An 18,752-nucleotide genomic window follows, 5' to 3' on the forward strand; every position below is an offset into this window, starting at 1 on the left:
AATGGGTGGGAACCGAAATATGGGACACAAAGTTCAAGGAGAGAAGGGATTCTGTGAATTCTTTCGAGGTGGCGCACTCGGAAGGGTCGAAAGGCCAATAATTAAAATCACCGAGGACCAGGACCGAAGCGTAGTTGACCACCAGGGTGGCCAGTAAGTCCTGGAACGCAGGTAGGAATGGGGGCGAGGACTGGGGTGGGCGATACATCAAGAGACAAGTGATGGGGGGAGAGAAATAAAGGGATCGGGCAACAAGGAATTCAGAGGGAGGGATAGAGGGGGATGAAAGGATTTGAAAATTTAAGTCCGCTCGAGCAATCAATGCCACACCACCGCCTGTCCTGCCCGCCGGGCGGTCAGCGCGTAGGGCAACATAGGAAGAGGGGAGGGTGGCCAGGAGGACGGGGAGGGACGAGTCACAAAACCAGGTCTCGGTCAAGAGCAATAGATCCGGCTTCTCCGGATTAATGGTCGTTGTTATGTTGGTGGTGGTAGTAATGGTGGCGATAATAGTATCGGTTGTAGTAATAACAGTGGTTGCTATGGCAGTAATTGTGGTATTGTAATTGTGGTGATTGTGGTAGTAGTGAAGTACTCATAATCAGGGTATGGAAGAGTAGGATACAAACCACTCAGAGTAGCAGCAACGCCCAAGACAGTCAAACTTACAGGTAAATGTTACTACAGAAACACAGCCTAGACAAAATGCTTCTGTGGTCAACAGCTTAGACAAAACATTTGATTAGAAGTTTTGATTCTATTTTAACAAAACAAAAACAATGACAAAAGCAGGTCTACAGGCAACAAAACATTGATTTTAGCCAATCAAAAACTACTCTAGTGTATATAGTCCAAATGCTTTCATTGCTGTGACTCAACTTAAGTGACACGGTAATCATCTAATGAACATCTTTTTAACAAATGAATTTATTTAGGAGTTTTTTATAGTGCTGGCAAGACCTGAGGGTATCCGAGCGCCTTACATCAATACATGTTCATAACAGATCACTCATATAATCAATACAGCTGAATTGAAACAAATCAAAGTATGTGCACGAATTAGGACGAAAAATAGCAGTGGGGTGGAATAGGTCTCTTGGGCGATGGTTGTTCTGCTAGTTGAGATGTCGGTTAAGGAGGCGATCCTTTAGCTGCCTCTTGAAGCTCAAGAAGGAGGGGTTGGTCCTGATCCGTACTGGTATGGGGTTCTAGATTTTAGGGACATTGCTTGAGAAGGTGCGTGCCAGGGTTTATTGTTTGTCGGCATTAGGCGGAATAAGGAGTAGGATGTTTGAGCTTTTTAATTTTCTTGTCTGCCTTGCCTTTTCGAGTTTAGAGGCAAGGTAAGCTGGTTACCCAGTATGAAGGGCTTTGTGAGTGAGACAAGCAGATCAGAACCGAGCTTCCATTGGGAGCCAAATCAGTTCTTTCAGGGCAGGAGTGATGCGGTTATATATATTGATTCCTGTGACCATTCTGGCTGCTGTTTTGAGAGTGGATCTAAAGGGTACACGAAGTGCTTTCGCAGTGCCTGTGAGGGTGGCACTCCCGTAGTCTAATCTGGGCAGCACCAGTGCTTGCAAAGCATGTTTAAGATCCTTTGACGGCAGGTAGGGTTTGATTTTGTTCAGAAGTTTCAGGTTGTAGAAGGCACTCTTCGCAGTGTTCTTTATATGATCTTTCATGATCAGTTTGGAGTCCATTGTGATTCCTAGAGATTTGATGGAATCAGCTAGGGTTAGATTGCAGTTAAGAACTTCTATGGAACTTATCCAGTCTTGCATCTGGGGTTACTGCTCTGTCTTTGATATGAGAAAAATGTCTCTCATAACTTGGTTGAGTTTTAGGATGTTGCAAGATAGCCATTGTTGTACTTTTTGAGGATAACCTTGAGCCAGTGTACATCCTCTAGTGAGGAGATTTCCATATATCGCTGGGAAAATGTTAAACACACCAAGAAAGCCAGTAACTCCCACAGTCTATGTATGGTATGCTGTAGGCAGACCTAACTTTATATTGACAGTCCTGCTACCCGGTGTCAAAAGAAGACTTACCCAAATACTTTTTTCTCTATGTCTATTATATATTATGATATATATATATATTTTATATATAGAAAATAAGTGTCTACAGATAGCTAAAGCTGCTGTTTCTAGGCCAGAAGTAAAGCTAGAGAGGTTCTACAGCATAGGGCCTTATTATGACTTTGTTGGTCTTGGAGCAGGCCCGCCACGCCGCTGCCCTGCTCCAAGACCTCCATAGCCATAAGAAACAGCCAGCCAGATGGCAACTTTCTTTGCCTCTGGCGGGCGGTTCTTTGGCGATCCCACTGCGGTGCCTATGAAAAAGGCATAGCAATGGGAGCGTCAAAGGCTGTTCCGGGAGGGCATGGACTGTCAAGTTCATGCCATGCAGGAACTGGAAGTAAAGGCATCCAGCGGGGCCCTCCATGTGCCCCCCTCCCCCCCCGCATGCATCCTATGGCGCAGAGGCAACCGGGGGCCATGTGTTCCCCTTTTGTTTCCTCATTCCACACTTTTCATGGCGGGCTCACCGCCATGAAAACTGTGGCGGTGAGGAAACTCCTAATGTGCTTGGCGGTGCAGTATATTAGGGGCCTCAGACTGCTGTAAGACGGCCAGAGATTAGCGGTCCGACTGCCCTACTTGTAATAGGGTGGTTGGAACACGGGTGCTGCGGTAGCTGCACAGTCACCATGGGTTTGGCGGTCCAAACTCATAATAAGGCCCATAGTTATCTATAACCATGGGGAAAAAACACCCATGCTTCCCCATGCCTCAGACAATTGGACCTCAATACACAAAACAGATTTGTTAAAAAAAACAAAAAAAGCCGGGATCTGCTCCTTTAGGTTTTGATTCCTAACTGTAGAGCCTCTATCCCTAGCCAAGTGCATTCTCCGCTAGTTAGAGTTTACATAAGAGTATGATGGAAATGTGTGTTAGGACATTTAAAGTTATTACTTTTTTCTTTTTCACAAAGGGATTTTTTTTTCTCTGAAGGGCAGACCCTGCCTCTACACCTACAGCAACAAAAAGTGTTTCCAGGGTGAGGATGCCCATGTAAATTATTTCTGAATATCCACAAAGCAACAACTTTGCTCGTGTTCCCAGCATTTTGTATGGCCTACCTCCTGCCCCACACTCCCAATTTCCTACCCCTAATTTTAACAGAAACACACTTGTCCTGCTAGTAGATTGCCATCACTTTAAAACTCTAATATTCTTCACTTTGTGAATCTGGATGCAGAATTTGGAATCCTAAATACAACTTCCCATCTAATTCACACTTGGATGCACAGAAGAGGCTGTGAATCTGGAATGTCGAACAGTGCTCTGACTCTCAAAGAATCTGGGCTTCGTAGGAGGTTTAGCTGCCCAAGCGGATCATATGATCAGAGAACCAGCACATAATCCTTGGCGCTACACGTCTTAATTCAGATGCCAAAGTTGGAACTGCATCTGGCAGGATGGACTGCTTGGCTCACTCTCCAGTGAAACAGCTGAGCATTGCTGCCCAGTGCAGTTGGACCCATGACCTCAGGTCTCCCCTAAGACAAATGTATTGTCAACGAAGGAGGTGATCAGTTTATTTAAATTACACGCTATATTTTGTTTTAAATAGCGCTTACTACTCGAGTATTCCACTTAGAAGCGCAGTAAATGGGAGCTGTTAATATCATTGGTAACCAGTTGAGCGACTTCGCAAGAGTGAAAAGATTACTTGGCCCTGCTCTAGATCGAACGGGTTGGTATGAAGGATGCAGCTAGTTACACAAACTAACATACTGCTTCCATCTGCTGTTCCATTGAAGTAGGGGTGATGTGTATTTTATTTGTGAATATACAAGCCATGTACGCAGTTTAAAAACATACATTAACATCCATCCATTGAGGTTAGGGAAAGATTGGGGCAGCAACTTCAGCAGTCGCCAGGATTTAAAGATATTCTTGAAAATATAGGGGCATATTTACAATGTCTGGCGCATCTCTGCAAATCAGCAGGGATGCGCCAGAACAGATGCGTCACGCAATTCCCCCTTGCGCCACCACGGATGCTTCGCATTTACAATGAGGCGCACCATGGTGCAAGGAGGAGCAGACGTGCGGCGCATCTTGTGGCGTACGGGCGGCGCATTGCTGGAGTCGCGTCGCAAGCGCGACGCAACTCCTGCAATGCACAGGGGCCGCCCATACTTAATGTGGTGCGTCACTCCTTACGCCTGCTTCAAGCGGGTGTAAGGGTTTGACGCAGCACCGTCGTAAAACTGACCCAGTGAAATCTTGTAGATTTCACTGCGTCAGTTTTATGGGGCTGTCCTGCGAAGGAACGCCCACCCTGCGACAGAACGCCCACATGAAACCTGATGCAAGTTTCATGTGGTGCAGGGCTTTACAACGTGACGCATCTGCCTACATTGGTCACGTTGTAAATAAGTTGCAACGTGGCGCATGGTTTATGCCGCCGCTGCAACGGCGGCATAAAAGTGTTGCAAGGGGCTTGTAAATCTGCCCCTAAATGTTTACATTTTGGTTTGTGTAAGCTGGCCCCATAGCTCATTGAATCAATGGAACAATGGAATGACTCCAAAATGTCCTTAGACAAAAGAATTGTAAAACTTGAAGAGTGCCTATGTTACAGTAACATTGTCTAGGCGTTTAAAAGGTCGCACATGCTCAATAGCATTGGGGAGGCCTGGACAACACCAACTGCTGTGCACGCAGCAAACCCCGCCAAAGCCTGCTCACAGAAGGCAGCCCCCTTCCCTCTGTGGATCTCACACACGTTAACAAAGGCTGCTGGCGGTAAAAAGGAAAGAAAGAGGAGTTTAAGACTCGGGGTTTCTTCAAAAGGAAATGTGTGCACAAGAGAGTATTGGGAACTCTGAGGCAGGGGCGGTGGGTGAGATTTGAAAGTGGTGGGGCGCAAAGTGATTTGCATACAGCACCGTAGCGAGCGCAGCGAGCGAGCCTGAACCCCAAATGGGGTGTTTGGGGGGATTACCCCCCCAAGAAAATTTTGAAAAAAAAGAAGAAAAATCATGCATTTTCAAGCAAATTTGAGAAAGCAGGAAGGTTAATAAAGCAATTGTAAAAGTGCAGTTATTACATTAATAGTGGTCCTAACATAGGTACCTGCTTATTCAGTATCACTGCAACCTACTCAAACTGCATTTGAAATTCGTAATGCTACTCAAAATCCATGAATACATACGTTTTCTTGTCACACTATGCCCACGTTGGCAAAATAGCCAGCGCTGATTTGGTTTAGGATATTTGCCATGTACAAGATTGCATCTTAGTTTAGTAACAAGCTTAAAAATAGGTTTAAAAAAACTATTTGTATTTATTTATTCTATTCACGGACATGAGCATTGTCATTAAGCCTCAGTCTCTTTATCCTTCATGAGCAGTGTGTCACCCTGGTCAATGTCATAAGACAGACCTAGTACCTGTGATGGGTATATGGAACCAAGTCAGAAAATCATCCACAAGGTGTCTGTGGGCCTCTGCTTTTTGTTTGACTAGACAGAGCTGGGACTTTGTATGGAGAGGAGAGCAAAAAAACAGCTGATAAAGAAAAGTGTATAGATAAAGTGGAGACAGAGCTGATAAGGGCTGAAGAATAGACAGACAAGAGCTATGGTAGAGGGGAGAGGGAGAAGGGCATGGTTAGAAGGGGCCAGGAACGGACAGAATTCTGAATTGGGACAAAGCAAATTAGAAATAGTGGGAGGGAGGTGACAGACCTGGGAGCACAAAGGAAAGAGACCTGTCACAGAGGAGTGAGGATATAGACAGTGTCTATATCCTCACTCCTCTGTGACAGTAGATAAATGATAAAGTAGAGCTGCATTGGTGGCAGCTGGAGCTGTGGCCACTAGGTCCCTAATGATATGCAAAGGCATCATAATCAGTTACTTAAATTAACTCAGCTGTGTTCTGCATTAAGAAGTATCCCATTAAAACAGTTTCAGCATAAACAAATAACAATGTGGTATGTGGTTGCATCCATCCGCAGGGTCCCATTGTTGACACTAGCACCGGCCATAGTACAAGAGCATCCTTCAGAGAGCCCAACACACACACACACAGAACCCCCCCCCCCCCACACACACACACACAAAGCCCCAACAAGGTTCACTGAGTATAAAGGCGTGACCAGACTCTGAAGACATCATTTAGAGGTCACTAGAAGGAAAAAAGTCACCATCCCCATCCACTCCCATAATTTCTTTAGGCCACTTATGGAGGCCACTGTGCCTTTAAATACCCTAATTGCATCGCGCGCTATTTCCTCACAGGCTTCCACCAAGCTGAGTGAGGGAATTGATGTCCTGCAACCGTTAATCACAGCTGTTTAATTTAGCTTTTCAGATGAAGTGAGGCCTTAATTGATTATTTGATTTAAGGTTTGGAATGTCCGATGGTTTTCAAATTATGGTGGAATAATTTGTTTCTGTGGCTCAAGACAAATGAACCACACACGGAACAGAGGGCAAGGAAATCGGCGGGAGAACAGAGGGCAAGGCAAACAGAAGAACAGACGGCAAGGAAAACTAAAGAAAAGAGGCCAGGGCAAGGATTGGAAATTAGGAAAATGAATGAAAAGAGGCCGGGCAAGGAAAACGGGAAACATTGCCTTACAGTTGAGTTACATAACGCATATGCATACAGGCACATACAAATATATAAAAATAGAAAACAGAATCTACACTCACATGCATACACGCATTCACACACACAGCCAGAGGTATAATGTAGATCAGTGTTTCCCAAACTGTGGTCCGCAGACCCCCAGGGGTCCTTGACACATTTCCAGTGGGTCCGCAGGCAGTAGTCTTAAAAGCACTGGAAAGTTTCCTTTATCATTAGCAGTTTTCAAGCAACAATAAAAGTGTCAAGATAACATCAGTGTTTAATGTACCTGCAGGAGAGAGATGAGAGTTTTGTCCAGTGGCAGCTTTAACTTATCTAATGTAGCACAGAAGGTTAACATGCCTACTGCAAAGAACGTGTACCATGCATTTAAAAATGTTTTTATTTCATGTGCAATCTTCCCAGATTGTCATACCCTGGTGCATAGTAAGGTTTTCATTTACTATTCTTTAAACGATAATACAATTAAATACATAATGGTAAATGTGTTGTAGACTGCACCATTGTTTCCCAAAATATTTTAGGGGAGAGCCTTACAAAGCCCCCTCGGCAGTCGCCAGGCTCACTTACTGCACTTGGTATACACCGTATGGGGACTGGTCTGAAAAAAATTTCTAGGGCTGCTTTTGGTTTCCAGTTTGGCCCTGGCAGGAGCAGGAGCCTCGTACTGTAAAATAAAACCAGCCATTTTAAAGTTAGTCACTGGGATGCAGCACCAATCTTCCGTTTAAATTCTTTTGTTTTTTGCCAATTCTTTCAATATAAAATATTATGAGGGATATTTACAACAGAAGCGGAGGAGCGTGTGTCGTTAGCCTTCTTGGCTTGACATGCTCCGCCACTTCTGAAATGCATGGCTGCACCATATTTACACAAGAATATGGTGCAGCCATGCGTTTCCCCCCCTGTGCTGGTGCTACATTTAGCAGGGTAGCGCCAATGCAGGCACTCTTGCACCATAGTGCAAGGGCATCTGCGTGCAGGGGAAAATAGTTTATGTACAGTAAGGTCCTCCTTCCTGCACATAAACAATCTTGAAATGCTGTTTTGTCACTTCTATGTGTTCTGCTTAATGCAGCACACATGGAAGTTACAAAATGTAATTTTTTTAAAGATTGTTTATGTGCAGGAAGGGTCGCCTTCCTGAACATAAACAAACCAAGGCGTTTTGCTTTTTCCATGTGTACTGCATAAGGCAGCACACGTGAAAAAAGCAAAATTGAGGAGAAATAAAGCATTTCTCCTTGTTTCCCCAAGTTAAAACCAGGTGTTTCCTGGTTTTCATTTTGGCACGGTCTTCTATTTACGCTGCCCTTGTAAATAGGAGGCAGCGTAAAAATCACTGGGAGTTGCAGTGGAACGCCCACCGCAACACCCACTGCCCACCTCTTTCACGCTAAGTATTGCATGAAAGGAGACGTTATTTGCAAGGCAGCATTAAGCCACGGTAAGTGCCTCGACGCTGCCTTGTAAATAAGGAGAAGCCCCTATTGCCATGGAAACATCACAAAAAGTGACATTCCCTTGAAGATAGGGGCTTGTAAATATGTGTGCACATGTGTGTTTACTTTGCTCAAATTAATGTTTGAAATTTAAATCCTACAAATTGCTTGGGGGTCCCCGGCTTTCAGTGGTGACTTAATGGAGGTCCACAGGCGTCAAAAGTTTGGGAACCACTGATGTAGATTAAAGGGAAGTTCAAAGCTGTTCCCATAACCCTGTGCTCTATGGAGAGTAAACAATCTGCGCAGATAATTGATGCAAGCTGCGGCTGCTATTTACTTTCCAGCTGAAAGACAGTAGCAACCAACACACACAAATAAAGCGATCAATAGCTGAAAGATTCACCAATAGCCCGCAGACGTCCAAACACAAATGCAAATCCATTCTGCAGATGGGAAGTGTTCAGAATGCGTCTGCCTGGTTGCATGAGTGAGCATGATGTAGTGCACTCCTCAGCATGAAGTGAATCGTGATGTGAGGCAATGAAAAACACCAGTATGTGAAACTGCAGAAGTAGAGTAGTTGCAGAAAAAAAAGGACAAATCATTTTCAATACCATCACAGCTCGTGCGTGCATATTTACCCAATACTCATGGGTGCTCGCCGCTCGTGTCATTCTTTGTATTAACACTCGGAAATATAAGCAACGATATTTCCCTTGAAAAAACATGCAGAACACCGAGGACTTCTGAACGCAAACCATGTCAATTTGAATTGGACATTCGTTTCCAAGTCTGACGTGCGTGACAATGCAGTTGGATGCATGGTTTCGCAAATGACATTGAACCAATCCTTTTTTTGATGCATTCCTTACAGTATTCAAACTGCCTTGGTCTGTAAATACAACGTAAGCCAACAGGTCACTTAGCATAATGTGCAGGCCAGACCACTAACAGTGGGGGCAAGCTGCGCGCCACCAGTAACAGCCAAAACCACCACTGCTGTAAGCTGTAGCTAGAAACAGGACCGGCACATAAACAGACGGAGCGGTGCAATTAAGGACAATTAAATCAGTATTAAATAAATTATGCCAGATTTCCTGTGCAGTATGGTTTCAAAAGATCAGTTTCAGATGTTGCTTTAATTCATAAACTTTTGCAGTATAAATAAAACATTGTGCGCGCTGCACACTGTAAATCTTATACTTAACTTACCCTACAAATTATATTCAAACACAAACATAACCTTGAAACCTCATCCTTTCCCACAAGGCGGCCGCGCAGCCCACCCCATTCAGAGTCTGTGCTCTCCCCTCTCTGCTCGGTGTAGCTAGGACGGAGGGCATGGGTGTTTGTCCTGAAACCCCAGGCTGGCAGGTGAAGTATTTACAGTACACAATATGGAAAGAGACAAGAAACAGACCGCGCACAGGGTATAAGCTCTTGTTACTGACACACCATGTGAGTGGCAGCCCTCCAACCACCCCTACCACGTCTTCCAAATGCGGTGGGTACTTCTCTTGTGTGGTGAGTACTTCTCTCCGTTTGCGTTGTGAGTAGAACTTCTCTCAATGTATGTGGCGAGTACTACTCTGCTCTCTACATGTGTGGTGACTGGTGAGTACTGCTTTCTTTATCTCGCACTACAAGTACTTCTCCCAAGTGCGATGGGTAGGTACTTCGTTGTGTGCGGTGAGTACTTTTACCCCTGCTTGCCACGTTTGCGGTGAGTACTTTTACCTCCTCTGGCCGCGTGTGCGGTACTGTTCGAGGCATGTGGGCTGCTAAATTCATATCTTAGCATTAGATCGCCGCCTAGTGTTGGGTCCGGATGATCGCACATTGTTGTCCTGGAAGAGTCTTCGAAGTATCCTGAGATAGGTGGCTCCTCCCCTGGACTACAGTGCGCATGGGCATCGGCTCCATCCCCAGATTGTTTTTTTCCGCCATTGGGTTCGGATGTGGTCCCGACTTCTCTTTGTCGGAACCGAGAAAAACTAACTTTTTCAGGCCAAAAGGCCTTGTATTTTCTAGCGTCGGTATTGTTCGCGCACGGTCTCGGGTTCTTCCAACTCTTGAAGTCGGATTCAACGGAGTCTACACTCTTCGAACATCGAGGCATTCTCATCGCGACACGACTACAACTTTACAGCATGGAGCGGAGTCCGTTTAAGTACTGTCCGCTCTGTGGGTCCAAGTACCCACATATAGACCTCCACCCGGTCTGTAACAAATGCCTTTCACCGGACCATGACGACGGCAAGTGTAAGGCTTGCGCTCAATTCAGGTCGAAAAAGACTCTCAAGCTTCGGCGCGCGGTGTGCCTGGAGGCCAGACAAGCGGCCCCCGATCCAGAAAACATCTTCGGCGACCAGGAAGAAGATGAACAGGGTCATCTTCTCCAAATCTCCCCACCCGAAACGGAGGTCGAGGCGGATCCGGAGGACGACGACGGAGTCGCGGGTCAAGACCTTCAATACGTCGACGAGGTAGGGGACGTCGAAGAGATTTATGGGGCCGCGGCAGATAGCTCTGGAGACGAGCTATGCCCCGAAGGTTTCGAAAAACAAGATCGGGTCACGGGATCGCCAAGTGGCCTTACCCAAGACCCAGTGCCGCAAGCCACGGCCCCGCCATCAGGCCCGGCCACGGACGTACTTGCTGGGCAAGCCGGATCGAAACCGAAACCGAAACCTGCGGTGTCGACGACACCTAAAATGGCCGACCCGAAAACGAAACCGAAACTTATGGACTCGAGCGTCCCTAAAATGGCGGCCGGCCCACAAAAACATACTGCACCCGCTGCCGCATCGGCTCCGTCGGGCTCTGGTCCGCAGAAGCCTAAGAAGTCGATCGATTCCGCTGGAACGAAATCGGCGCAGGAGGAGGGATCCTCTAAAAAGGGTGGTCGGCACGGATCAACCGCTGCGACACCGTCCAAGCACGCCAAGGCCAGCAGCGTAGTGGATACGGAACCGACTCAAGCGCACGGATCAACTGCTGGCACGTCTGCGCATCGGTCCAAGGACTCTGGGTCGGCGTCAACGGCATCGGCGCCCAAACCTCAGAAGGGCCACCATCACGTCGGATCCGAGGGGGAGGTCAAGACGTCCTCGTCAGCGCCAAAAGCCACTGTGGATGAAGCGTCTCCCATCGCCGCTTCGCTGCAGAGAATCAGGGAAAAGGCCGCTGCTACGTCGGCTCCGTTACCGTCGCCTCAGACGCCGAAGGATGCTCCGGCCAAGCCTAAAAGCAAGCTTCTCTTCCTTCTGCCGCCGAAAGAGGCTCCGAAGGCTTTTTCTACAAAATCGACACCAAAGAAGGCGGATTCTTCTACGGCAGGGGTACCTTCAAGTCGAGAACTCGGATCCGAGGACGATTCTGAGCACTTCATCGACGCCAACACAGGCAAATTGACAATATACAAAAGAAGGATCACATCAGAGCCTCTAGACTCCTATGTTATCCCACTAAAGAAGAAAAAAGTTCCTCTGGACGCTTCTAACCTCATAGAGCCTATCCAGCCTCCTCCAAGAAGAAGCCCTACTCCCTCACCAGACCATTCTGATGGTGAGGGTTACAATGAGGAGGACCAATACACCTTCCCAGTAAATGAACCAGATGCACACACAGATGCATATGATGACATTGGTGACCAAGGCACCCAAGGTGTGGGGCAAGACCCACAGCCTTTCAGTGCACGTGCATCCCCAACAGAAGATTCTGCAGGTTTTCATGCACTAATTGAGAGGGCAGCTGCTAATCATGATGTGGACATGCATGCTGACCCGGTTGAAGAAGACTTTCTCTTTGACACGTTTTCAGTCTCTGAGAGGACTGTAAAGACACTGCCTATGCTCAAGGGAGTCCTCAAACATGCTGCGGACATCTTTAAGGAACCCACTAGGGCGAGAGTGGTCAATCCACGTATTGAAAAAAAGTACAGACCAGCACCTGCAGACCCTGCATACATTCGGGGACAGTTGCCGCTAGACTCCCTGGTGGTCGCCAATGCCCGCAAACGGGCCAACTCCCAAACAACGGGTGAAGCTCCTCCACCGGATAAGGAGTCCAAAGTGCTAGAGGCAGGGGGCAAAAGAGTAGCTGCACAAGCTGCCAACTTTTGGCGTATTTCTAATACACAAGCACTCTTAGCACGTTACGATAGGGCGCATTATGACACCCTAGAACAGATTGTACAACACCTGCCTCCAAAGTTTCAAGAGGGCACAAAACTGCTTATAGAGGAAGGAAAGTTGATCTCCAACGCAGCCATCAAGTGTGCACTTGACGCCGCAGACACAGCAGCTAGGGCGATCAACACTAGCGTCATGCTGAGACGACAGGCTTGGCTCCGCATATCTGGGTTTAAACCTGATATTCAGACAACCATCCTTAATCAGCCAGTCAATCCTGATCGACTGTTTGGTCCAGATGTTGACACCACCCTCGAAAAGATAAAAAAGGACACAGAAACTGCTAAGTCCATGGGGGCCCTACAGTCACAACAGTTTCGTGGCAACAATTTTCGTCGCTCAGGTGCACGTGGAGTCACCAGAGGACAAATGGGTCAACAATCTCAATTCTCAAAAGGTGGAGCACAATCCTCGTTCACAAAACAGAACAAGGGAGGTTACAGAAATAACAGCAACAGAGGTCGCGGCAGAGGAAACAACAGCTCCCGCTCCTCTACCCCAAGCAAACAGTGACTCTCTGTCACTGCCCCCCGACCACTTAACACCTGTCGGGGGGAGACTGCAGCAGTTCCTGCCCGTCTGGAGAAACATCACCACAGACAGGTGGGTGCGTCAACTAGTCCAGTATGGTTATTGCCTAGAGTGAAATCCACTCCACCCAACATCCCGCCAAGGCAAAGGCCTATGTCCGCAGAGCACTTGCACTTATTGCAGCAGGAGGTAGTGGTGATGCTGCAAAAAGGCGCAATCGAGCTCGTGCCAGTGGAGGAGGAAGGCACAGGGGTGTATTCCCTGTACTTCCTTATCCCAAAGAAGGACGGATCTCTCAGACCCATCCTGGATCTACGTCCCCTAAACCTGTATATACTGTCAGAACATTTCCATATGCTCACACTGCAACAGATTCTTCCCTTATTAAACCAGGGGGACTTCTTAGCAACCTTAGACCTCAAGGATGCTTATTTCCACATACCACTACACCCGTCCCACAGAAAATACCTCAGGTTCACTATCCAAGGCAAACATTATCAGTTCAAAGTCCTACCCTTCGGAGTCACCACAGCCCCAAGGGTGTTTACAAAGTGTCTGGCGACAGTAGCGGCGCACCTCAGGAGGCAGGGCATCCATGTCTACCCCTACCTGGACGACTGGCTCGTTCAAGCCAAGTCAGAACAACAGTGTGCCGCGGACATGTCGACTACCATTCACCTCCTTCACGATCTAGGTTTCTCGTTGAACTACCCAAAGTCGCACCTTTAACCGGCGCATGTCCGGCAGTTTCTAGGCGCGACGATCAATACCCTGACAGCCGTGGCTCAACCAAACCAAGTCAGGATAGACAGCATGCAGTCTCTGATCCTGAAGTTCAGATCACAACACTCACTTCCAGCGAGAGTGTTCATGCAGTTGATAGGCATGATGGCCTCCTGCATCTTCATAGTCCCTCACGCACGGCTACATATGCGCCCGCTCCAGGAGTGCTTAGCAAATCAGTTGACACAGGCTCAAGGACAATTAACAGACCTAGTGTTGGTTACCAGTCGGGCATACGACTCTCTGCATTGGTGGACTCCACACAACCTTTGCAAGGGCCGACTGTTCCAGGAGCCAGTGCCACAGATTACCCTGACAACGGACGCATCTCTCCAGGGATGGGGAGCTCATCTGCTCAATTACACTGTGCAGGGACTATGGACGACGCAGCAACAGAAGATGCACATCAACTATCTGGAACTGATGGCAATCTTCATGGCACTCAAGTCCTTCATTGTACATCTGTGCAACAAGGTAGTGTTGGTCCGGACGGACAACATGACCGCGATGTACTACATTCAAAAGCAGGGGGGCACCCACTCGCCACAGCTGTCTCATCTGGCTCAGGGCATATGGAAGTGGGCCATTCAAAGGAACATCTTCCTCATGGCAGAACACCTCCCGGGCAAGGACAATCTAATGGCGGATCTGCTCAGCAGACACAGCCATCAAATGCACGAGTGGGAGTTGCACCCATCTGTACTCCACCCGTACTTCCAGCAGTGGGGTCATCCGGAGATAGACCTGTTTGCAACAAGAGAAAACGCAAAATGCCAACACTTTGCCGCCAGGTTCCCTCACCCACAGTCGCAGGGGAATGCGATATGGATGAACTGGTCAGGCAAATTTGCGTACGCTTTTCCGCCAGCCCCTCTGATACCGCTGGTGGCAAGAAAGCTAAGGCAGCACGCGATGACTCTCATCCTAGTTGCTCCAACGTGGGCGCGCCAAGCATGGTACACCACGTTCCTCGAACTCTCAGTGGTGCCGCATCAAAGACTGCGCCTCACGCCCAGACTTTTGACGCAGAACCATGGAGAAATTCAGCATCCAGATCCGCAACAGCTCAACCTGGCGATCTGGCTCCTGAAGTCCTAGAGTTCGGATACCTTAACTTACCTCCAGAATGCATGAACATCATCAAGGAGGCAAGGAAGCCAACTACCAGAGCATGCTATGCTGCAAAATGGAAGCGTTTTGTCATTTACTGTACGGCTAATGACATCACCCCGCTAGATGCATCTATCCCTAACATCATTTGTTATCTGCTACATCTGTACAAGTGCAATCTAGCGTACACTTCCATTCGGATACATCTATCCGCCATAGCGGCTTATCTTCAGAACAGGCAGCATCTCTCTGTCTTCAGAGTGCCTGCCATTAAAGCTTTCCTTGAAGGTCTGAAACGAGTCATTCCCCCAAGAACACCACCAGCTCCGGTGTGGAACCTCAATGTGGTCCTCACCAGACTGATGGGACCACTTTTTGAGCCACTGCACTCGTGTGAACTCCAGTTCCTAACGTGGAAAGTAGCTTTCCTAATAGCTATTACGTCACTGAGGCGTGTTAGTGAGCTACAAGCGCTCACAATCCAAGAGCCTTTCATTCAGATTCATCCAAATAGGGTAGTGCTACGCACTAACCCCAAATTCCTTCCGAAGGTGGTGTCACAGTTTCATCTCAACCAAACTATTGACTTGCCGGCATTCTTTCAAAACCCACAAACGGTGGCGGAAAGAATGCTCCATACCTTAGATGTACGGACGGCGTTGATGTACTACATAGACAGGACACAACCCTTTAGAAAGACAAAACAACTTTTTGTTGCCTTCGCACCACAACACAAAGGCAACCCTATTTCCAAAGCAGGAATAGCCAGGTGGATTGTTAAGTGCATCCAAATATGTTATCAAAAGGCCAAACGCACTCTAACTATACCCCCAAGGGCGCACTCCACACGCAAATTGGGGGCATCCATGGCTTTCCTAGGGAACATTCCTTTAGAGGACATTTGCAGAGCAGCCACGTGGGTTACACCACATACCTTTACAAAACACTACTGTGTTGATGTGCATTCCAAGCAGCAAGCTGCTGTAGGACAGGCTGTTCTCAAAACTCTCTTTCAGGTTTCTGCAGCTGGCACGGGCAACCGCCGCTGATGGAGGGACTGCTATGTATTCTATGCTAAGATATGAATTTAGCAGCCCACATGCCTCGAACTGAATATGCTACTTACCAGTATGCATCTGTTCTTGGCATGTAGGGCTGCTAACATTCATATCGCCCACCCTCCTCCCCGGTGCCTGTCGCAGCTGCAGATATACTATTGTATTCAGTCATTAGCATGGACATCCTTTACACTTTTCACTCCATCTTCTGCCACAATGGCGAAAAACAATCTGGGGATGGAGCCGATGCCCATGCGCACTGTAGTCCAGGGGAGGAGCCACCTATCTCAGGATACTTCGAAGACTCTTCCAGGACAACAATGTGCGATCATCCGGACCCAACACTAGGCGGCGATCTAATGCTAAGATATGAATGTTAGCAGCCCTACATGCCAAGAACAGATGCATACTGGTAAGTAGCATATTCATTTCTCACACCCTCCTCAGCCGTCCTTTTCTCATAGATAATGTTGCCGCCTGTTTTACTGACATGCTGTCAATCACAAGGTTTTGGGTAATAACAGGAGTCAACTTTGGGGTCCCGGGGAGGATTCAGAAAAACAAACTGCAACCAACATTCACTTTTGGTGAAAAACGGCGAATTTGTTTACACACCATATTGGTGCAGGTGTGGTGCCACACAATGCCGAATTTAAAGGTGGCTCCAGTTTGTCACAGACAGATGTGTGCACCAGCGCAAACATTGGGAGATTCATTGTGAAACTATTTCTAAAAATATACAACGTTACGTAAGCATTACACAGGAGTCGGACCAGGGTGCTCTCTGGCAGTGACGGTACACCGCGGCCCAGAAAGCTTGCCCTGCTGTAAAATATAAGCTTTGAATGCACACTGTGCCTTACCTGCACCGTGACGCCGGTGACGGTGAGGCGGGAGTTACACACGGTCTGCTGCCTACGCACTCCAGGCTACTAGACGTCACAGCGGTGGGCATCCCGAAGTGAGACAGTGATTGGCCTGCACACGGGACCAGCCAATCCTGGCGCTAGGGGGGGCACCATGACTGCTCGCCCTTTCTCCCTCTGAAACCCCGGGGGCTGCGGCCCGCCCCCTGGTACTCTCTCATGGGGATCTTCAGCAGGGGCTGCATCTGCGCATGCTTGCGCTAGGTGCTAGCCTGAAATTTACTTGCGCAGTACTGCTGCAGCTGAGTGGACTGTCACTCAAGCTGCAGCAGGCCCAGCACCCCGCCCCCCCAGCGCACTCCGGAAACATCAGGTGTCTCCCGGATTCCCGACCAGTGGTAGCGCTCGCGAATTTTTTTCTTTTAGTAAAATACAAATAATTTTAGTGACGATGCGGTGCGTCCATGGAGCTTAGTGGGGCTACGCCCCTACGCCCCAATGGACGCACCGCTGCTGCTCTGAGGAGGAGTGAAGGATAGGGTGACCAGATCTTGTGACCCAAAAGCCGGGCCATTTCGCAAAAATAGAGGAAGGACTACAATTTTACATCAACCAAGTGGCAAAGAATAACAGCCCTCATTGACATAAACACGCAGAAGGGGTACTAAGAAAATAAATAAAATGTAATTTTTAAAACCAGCATCATAAGGGGTAATAAAAGTGCTTGTTTATAACAGCCCTGCTTGGAACACCCAAAAAAGTGCCTCTCACGGTTTTTAGTTGACCCGCTCTAAAAAACGGGACATGAGCCTAATATGCTGAAATCTGCTGGAACAGACAGTTGTTGACATCCGGGACTGTCCCGGCAAATCTGGTTCACTTTAGTGAAGAATAAATTTAGGGCTATAGTGGAAGCACTTTCAGGACTATATTCCGGTGTTTATGTACATTAGAGCTCTACTGCATTACCATTTGGGGAAAAAATGTTCACCACATCCATTAATGGAGTCTTTTACTGAATTTCAGATGATTTTATGGCATACCATAATACTGTTACCACTACCAGTTTCCTTGACATTACCAAAAATTGTGAGAAAAAAATACAGGCATGGTTTCTGTATCTTCTCCGCAAATATTGGTGTAAAAAACATTTTTGCTTTTGCTCTGGTACTAAGAGGCACAGTACTTTTCTCTTAACGCAAAAGTAGCATTAACTACACAGAAAATCACTTTCCACACATTTCGCCAAATGTACCTATTTTCCTTCCCACAGAGTATGTCCGTGAATGACAAAATACAGCAAATATTAGCGGATGACTTTTCTAACTTTTTCCTAATAATGGCTTGTTTGAACTTCCTTTTAAGTCTTGCTTGAATGTTTAGCTGTCTAGATGGCATTTTGTTTGCAATTCTTTAAAGTATGATTAGAGTGGGCTTTGGCTCGGTCCCAACCAAAATAGTATTACTTTCTCACCTCATGCTATCAGCTGGGGATGCATCATTCTGCCTAACAGGAAGTTGGTATTCACGAGGGTTTATTCTAAATCTGAAGCATAACCACACCCTTGCTTTTGCTCACCTTTGAGGAGCATAGGTGCCAAGACTCTGGACATCTTTTAATTCTGGCACCAGAAAAAGGAATGAACAACCCTACACACGTATTTTCTGCTCACTCATGAGATAGTGCTATGAACCGACGTATTTGTGGTTCACTCAAACCTTACCTTACCTTTCTCTTCACAGTCCACCTTGGATGTCGCCACTGATGACTGGGGAATAAAGGTTGAACGAGTGGAGATCAAGGACGTGAAGCTGCCCGTCCAGCTACAGCGCGCTATGGCTGCAGAAGCGGAGGCCTCTCGGGAGGCGAGAGCAAAGGTAATGCTTCCGATACAGAAGACGTAGGTCTTTCCTCAATTTTTTACCGCCATGCCAAATGTCGGCTTCATTGCACAATATCCTGGCATCTGCCATCTTGAATCTCATTTAGGACCTTCACTTGCCTTTCAATTCATATATGGTCTCAGATTCTCATTCAAAGCCAAACATCCCAGAAATACGCACACAACCCTACATCCTCTGGAAA

At 47.3% G+C, this 18,752-nt stretch overlaps 1 protein-coding gene across 1 annotated transcript in view; it reads left to right on the top strand.

Annotated features, from left to right (window-relative positions):
* STOM (stomatin) overlaps positions 1 to 18,752 on the top strand; it is a 223,892-nt gene that overhangs the window by 196,775 nt on the left and 8,365 nt on the right. The window contains exon 6 of the mRNA XM_078641864.1: positions 18,410 to 18,544. Within this exon, the coding sequence (XP_078497990.1) occupies positions 18,410 to 18,544 (135 nt within the window). The remainder of the gene's footprint in view (positions 1 to 18,409; positions 18,545 to 18,752) is intronic.

The sequence above is a fragment of the Lissotriton helveticus genome, chromosome 5_1, assembly GCF_964261635.1.
Source record: "Lissotriton helveticus chromosome 5_1, aLisHel1.1, whole genome shotgun sequence".
Taxonomy (NCBI): Eukaryota; Metazoa; Chordata; class Amphibia; order Caudata; family Salamandridae; genus Lissotriton; species Lissotriton helveticus.